This window comes from Merops nubicus, unplaced genomic scaffold (genome assembly GCF_000691845.1).
Source record: "Merops nubicus isolate BGI_N331 unplaced genomic scaffold, ASM69184v1 scaffold1924, whole genome shotgun sequence".
Lineage (NCBI taxonomy): Eukaryota > Metazoa > Chordata > Aves > Coraciiformes > Meropidae > Merops > Merops nubicus.
Genome location: NW_008604665.1, coordinates 50680 through 56679, shown reverse-complemented (window position 1 = coordinate 56679; position 6000 = coordinate 50680). Strand labels below are relative to the sequence as shown.

The 6000-nt window shown below is 40.5% G+C and overlaps 1 protein-coding gene across 1 annotated transcript in view; it reads left to right on the top strand.

Moving 5' to 3' along the window:
- Positions 1-4051, top strand: part of LOC103771760 (pancreatic lipase-related protein 2-like) — a 19008-nt gene extending 14957 nt beyond the window's left edge. Inside the window, exons 11-15 of the mRNA XM_008939072.1 lie at positions 707-825; positions 1566-1695; positions 1971-2082; positions 2735-2902; positions 3988-4051. Of these exons, the coding sequence (XP_008937320.1) occupies positions 707-825; positions 1566-1695; positions 1971-2082; positions 2735-2902; positions 3988-4051 (593 nt within the window). The remainder of the gene's footprint in view (positions 1-706; positions 826-1565; positions 1696-1970; positions 2083-2734; positions 2903-3987) is intronic.
- Positions 4052-6000: the final 1949 nt, after the last annotated feature.

The window sequence follows — 6000 nt, the reverse complement described above, 5'->3', positions numbered from 1 at the left end:
GGGAAAGCAGATAAGATTCATGCCTAAGCTTTGCTTCTGTAGTTTGAAATTGGACCTACAGAACACAAAAAGGCAGAGAGCATGGGGTCTGAAAGTTCAACAACCCAGCCACCCCAGCAGGAGGTTTGCCAGGCTGAGGCAGGCCAGTGTCATGACCAAACCTGTAGTATGACAGCACCAGCTTTGTTTTCTTGCAGATGCTGCAAAATGCATCTGACACCCATCAGGAATTAAATAGGTGAAAGCCCTCAGCATTTCCAAGGGCTGTGCATACCTCACCTCTCCACCTGACACTTCTTTCTTTTCACAGGCTTTGGAGAGCCTGGCAGAAGGCTGGTGGATTCATCTTGCTCTATTAAGCCTTTTAAAACTGTAATTAATGTTATCTTGTTTTTACATCTTATAGACAGATAAATAGATATGTCTGTCTGCTTAAAAAAGACTATTATGCTCTATTATGCCATAGCAGACCAATGCATCACACTTAAAATCTTGGGTAACAGGCGCACAGTTCTCTGGATAAAACACAGACAAAACAGTAACTTTACTGCAACTAGAAATGTGTAAATTCAGAAGAAAAGTGATTACAAGACCACGCTGCTTTTCTGTTCTGTGCCTCAGCTGTTTCCATGGTGAAGCAAGTGCAATTCGTGTACTGGAGAGCAGGAGGTTATTTCACTGATGCTCATAAATTTTGTTCCAACAGATGCTACAGTCATTGGGACTTGCCATCACTCACGCAGCCATGAGTTTTATTTTGAAAGTATCCTCTACCCCAGTGGATACCTCGGATACCCTTGTGAAACGTACAAATCCTTTAAGTCAGTAAGTACATCAGGCCAGGAATGGGTGAACTGTAAAGAAAATACTCCTGGTGCCTGTCCTGATGATAGATCCCTCCATGTGCACAGAGCACTTGGGTGCTGGTGGTTCTGCTCTCATGGCATGGTTTGGGAAGAGGAACTGCACACTGAGGCATAGGACACAGTGGAATCCTGAAACACAGATGGTATCACCAAACATACAATTCTCACCCTAAATCTTTATGCAAAGAACATGTAGGTTAGGTTTATCTACCCTACTAATTACTGGCTGGAAGAAGAGACTATTTGGAGCCTCCAAAATCATTGACTCTTTTACAATTTATACTGATCACTGATTAGAGTACCTAAATAAATGCCCTTATGACTGCTATTCCCTTTTTCCCCTCCATATTGTGCTGCAAAGCAGATGCAGACAAGTTCCCTTCCACTGGGAAGGTAAAATTGGCTTATATTTTGTCCTAGACTCTAGCTGAAAATATTTGAACTAGGGAGTTTCAGACCATCATCCACACAGGTATTAAACCTGTGCACATTATTCCACACGCACTTAGCGTGCATGGGTGGAAAAGCATTTATCTGAACCAAGTCTGTCAGGTTTGGGTGGTGAGATATGCCAACATACAGTGCTACCACAGCTTTGCAAAATCAGAACAGCATCTTGAGACTTAATTTTGTCAGAGCTAGGATGAAAAAAAAAAAAAAAAAGAACTTCTCATTAACCAACGCTTTTGTTTTCCCTAGGGAGACTGCTTCCCATGTCCCAAGGAGGGATGTCCAATGATGGGGCACTATGCTGACAGATTCCCAGCAAAACTGAAGAGGTTAAACCAAAAGTATTTTTTAAATACAGCAGCAGACCCACCTTTTGCTTGTAAGTTGAGGAGGTTTGTTAAAGTTAACATGTTTGAAAAAAGTGATTGCCTTAAGGTGATTTACAGTCCTGCACGTCTGTTGATTTTATAAACAAGTGCTAACATGTCTGACAAAGAAATGCTACATTAGTTATCATAATTCAAGCTCACTGGGTCTTTCATTTGTTAACACAAATTAATTCCATTTAGAAAGAAACGAACTTTCCAGTATACTAGCATTTCAGATCTCTCATCTCAATGACAATCTAGTTATACATTGCTTTTCTTTATGCAGCTTGGAGACAAAAAGTATTTATCAAACTGTCTGGTGTAAAAAAAACGAGGGGGGACATAAACCTCATTTTCCATGACACAGAGGGGAACAGAAAAGAATATGAAATTGCCAGGTAAGATAATTTAATATTTCCCTATAGCATTTAACACTACTAATCTTAAACTACCATATTCCATGTGCAGTGGAAACATTTATTCTGTGTTGCAGACATTCTATTTAACATCAGATATTAAAAAAAAAGCTATCTCCTAGATGAGGGCAGATGGATGCTTGTCAAAAGGAAATGGAAATCACTTCCTTTCCATGAATGCTGTGACTTTACAATAGATTAGGAACACAGCTTGACAGAAGTGCTGTGTTTGTCCAAGCTGCACTTAAAAACAAATTTACACTTCTGGAATGCAGGTAACTTGTAGGTTGCTCACCCATTACACATGTGCTTTAGCAGTACTGCTCCTGCAGTACTCAGTACCTGCACAACTCAGCACACCTGTGTGCTTGAGGAAGCCCCAAACTCACCATCATCTCCCAGTGGTCTCCTGCCACATGTACATTTAAAGCTTTTGCTATTGTTTTTCACCCTCTCCCTGCTCAATGCATAACCCCAGAGTCCTCATCCAGTGTCCTGTGCTGTTATAAAGAAGAGTGAAAGTGCAAATTCCTATTGTAAGAAAGGAGAAAACCCAAATCTTGTGGACAATGTGATTTAGTTTAGCAATCTCTAATTGTTAAACTTGGCATTGCTGTCTTCATTCTATCTGCAGTGGTGCCCTCTCTGAAGATGAAGTCTATACAAAATACCTTGATGTTGAAATTAACCCAAAAAATACTAAAAAAATTGAATTTCTCTGGAATAAGACAATTTTTACTTTGCTCTGGGCAAGACTGGGAGCAGAAATAGTCAATATAATTCATGGAGAAGATGGACATAGGTAAGTATACCCCTTTTACAGGGAGCAATGGGAAAGGAGTGGAAAAACCCTAGGAGATAGGATTGAATAACGGCCTTAATAGATTGGACACATGGTTTGCAATCAACAATGTGAATGTTAGTAATGACAAGGACAAGATACTAGACTTCAGACAGAAAACCAAGTATTCAAGTGAAAACCAGGGAATAACTGTCTGGAAAAGAATATAACAGTGAATAATTTGGAATGTATACTGTTTTGCCACAGCAAAACAATTGCAAACCAAAATAAAGCAAGTGTCAGTCCCAGGTGCATTACCAGGATTGTGTAGAAGATTCAGAGAGTAATTATTCTGATTTGATTAACAAGGGTAAGAATGTAACCAGAAGCAGGGTCTTTTACAAGTTTGGAGAGTGTACCTCAGGAATAATGCACAGAGGCTGAAGTCTGGAAAAATAGCAAAGGAGATTTAGAAATCTTGATCTGTGTAGAGCAGGTGAAGAAAATGTGTTTCTCAGCAAAGAAAAGCCTGGAGAGGAACATAAAAACATATAGGTAAGCTGTCTATGAAGAGTCAGTCAACTATTTCCCATATGCACTGTGTTTAGATCAAGGTTTAATTGACATATTTTACAATAGAAGAAATATTGGTAAAATATCAGGAAAAAAATTTCCTTGTAGTTTGGCATTGGCATGGATTATTTAGAGAAGCTGATGAAATCCCTTTCACAGTGAGCTCCTAAAAAAAATAAAAAAGCTGCAAAGCTTTGATTGGGGCAACCTAGTTAAGGAATGAGCCTAAATAGAGGGAGCTTAACAAGATGCCTTTCTGACTTCTTATCTAAAGCTCTCTGTGTGTGAATCTAGAGATTAATTTTATTTATATATTAAAACTCAGATTTTACATCTGGTCCCTAAAAGAAGGAAAGTCACCTTGTTACTAACAATATGCAGATGCTAATATTCCACACAGCAGGCTTTTAGGAAGGCTTAAGTGGGATTATGGATCGAACTAACAACCCGCAGGTTGACAGGTGACCGACTTTCATTTTTCTTTTGAGGAAAACAGATAAATAAATCTTGATGTGCATATTTTTTCTCCCCAGATCAGCTTTGTGTGGCCGTGGAACTGTGACATATGGAGTTCCCCAGCTACTTACACCTTGCTAGAGGTCAGCAAGTAGAACTGTTCTGCAAGTGGCAGCTGAGCAAACCCTCCGTCCTGCGCACGGGAGTGTTGGTTCACAAGGCTATTAAAGCTCCTATCAAACTGCCTGTTGCTCCCCTTATTTTTTACAGTTCTTTGCAAACACACTTGTCAATATTTGACTTGTTCATGTTTGAACCACGTTTACAATGCTTGTAGCTATGGAAGCAACTGGAAATCGTATTTACTGAAATCCACTTGTTATACTGCACAGTCTTACTCTACCAGTGCCAGATTTTCTGTCTATCAAACAGTCTCAAGGCAGCACATCACTTCACCACACCCCTCTGGCTGGGAATGGTCCCAGACACCTCCTTTCCACAGCCTACTCTATTGCCCTCAGAAAATACTCTGAAAACTTCTTCAGCAAGTCAGAATAGCCTTTCTTACATTGCATCCTTGTGGAAGCAAAAAATAAAGGCAAACCTCAGGTGTTCTCTGCTTTGGAAGAAACTAAATGGCTGAATCACAGCACCTGGCTGCTGCTGAATTATCTTCCTGTGCCCATGGACAACCCTGGATAGAAACTCTGAATAATTCCAGTTTTTGCAAAACCTGAGGTTGACTATTTCTAATATTTCTTATTTTACTAATAAACACTACTGCTCTGCAAAGCTTGGCATGAGCAAGCCACCTGGAGCCTTAACATACCAAGGCTGTGGATATTTTCTAAGTGTAAAAACCAAACTCTAAGTTCATGAATAGGAAAACAGAGTTAGTCATTTATTCATCCCCCATTTCCCCATGTTTGATAAATGATGAGCGAGCACTTGGGCAGATAAACATCCAGGAAATAGGAGTAGAAATACAATATTAAGAATGTGTTTATAATAAGTATAGATAGTTAAATATCTAAATGAAATATGTTTGGGCTTTAGTTTGTTGGTTTTTTTGGTTTTTTTAAAACAAGAACATATAGTGTTGTATCCTTGAGTAAACACTAACCAAGCCTGTATGAAAGCAGAAGCATAATTAAACACAAGTCTGAGGTCCAGCCAAGAAAAATCTGCAGCCCCAAGTACTGCAAGTCCCCCAGGGACTTGACAGGTGGCAAGGGAAGTGTGAACAATGCTGGGAAGCACTGTGCCGTGTCCCAGGAGAGAGCCACAGCATCCTGCAGCACCAGAAATCCTGTCCTCTCCTCTGCCTGCTTCCTATTCCAGACTGCAGCTTCTTCTGAACGGCAGAAACATCGAAAGTGCTAAATAAAGGCCCAGCTCTCTCAAAAGCAGTCTCTCCTCCAGCAGCCCCTGACGGCGAGGCCACAAGGACCAGAGCAGTTCCTCCAGGCACAGAGAGCAGCCTGTGTCATGCTGAGGGACACGCATCCCAGCCCTACCCCTTCTTCCCAAGGGAGAAGAGAGCAGCTGAAACCCATCTGACCATGGCCTGAGGAAGTGTCCAGTTATTCAGTTTGCCCTGTGTTATTACTGTGTTGAATAAGAACTGCAGACATACAATGACAAAATCCCAACTCATATCTTTTCTACCAGCTCTTAAATTAAATGGGAAGGACCATTTCCACCCCTCTTTGTTGAACAAGTGTGAGAACTTAGCAGTGTACCAGGACATGTGGTGGTTCTCCTGTATCAATGACACGAACGTATTTACAAACTAAAATGACACTTCAATTAAAGACAGGAACACTGAGCTCTAAATTAGTATTAATGGTGATACTTCAGAAAATTAAGAACTTCACTACTACTTCAAGAAATACCCCACTAGCATGGATGATAACAGTGTAATACCTACACACACAGCTGGTATCCATTTGGTCATTCCCAGAAGTGGAGATTAGGGAACGTCAGCTCTGCAAAGACATGTGGCTGCAGCCAAAATGCATAGCCAAGCTGACAGAGCCTTCTAGGTGAAGAGTTAGCTGAGATCCCATTTCTTCTTGAGTTCACTTACA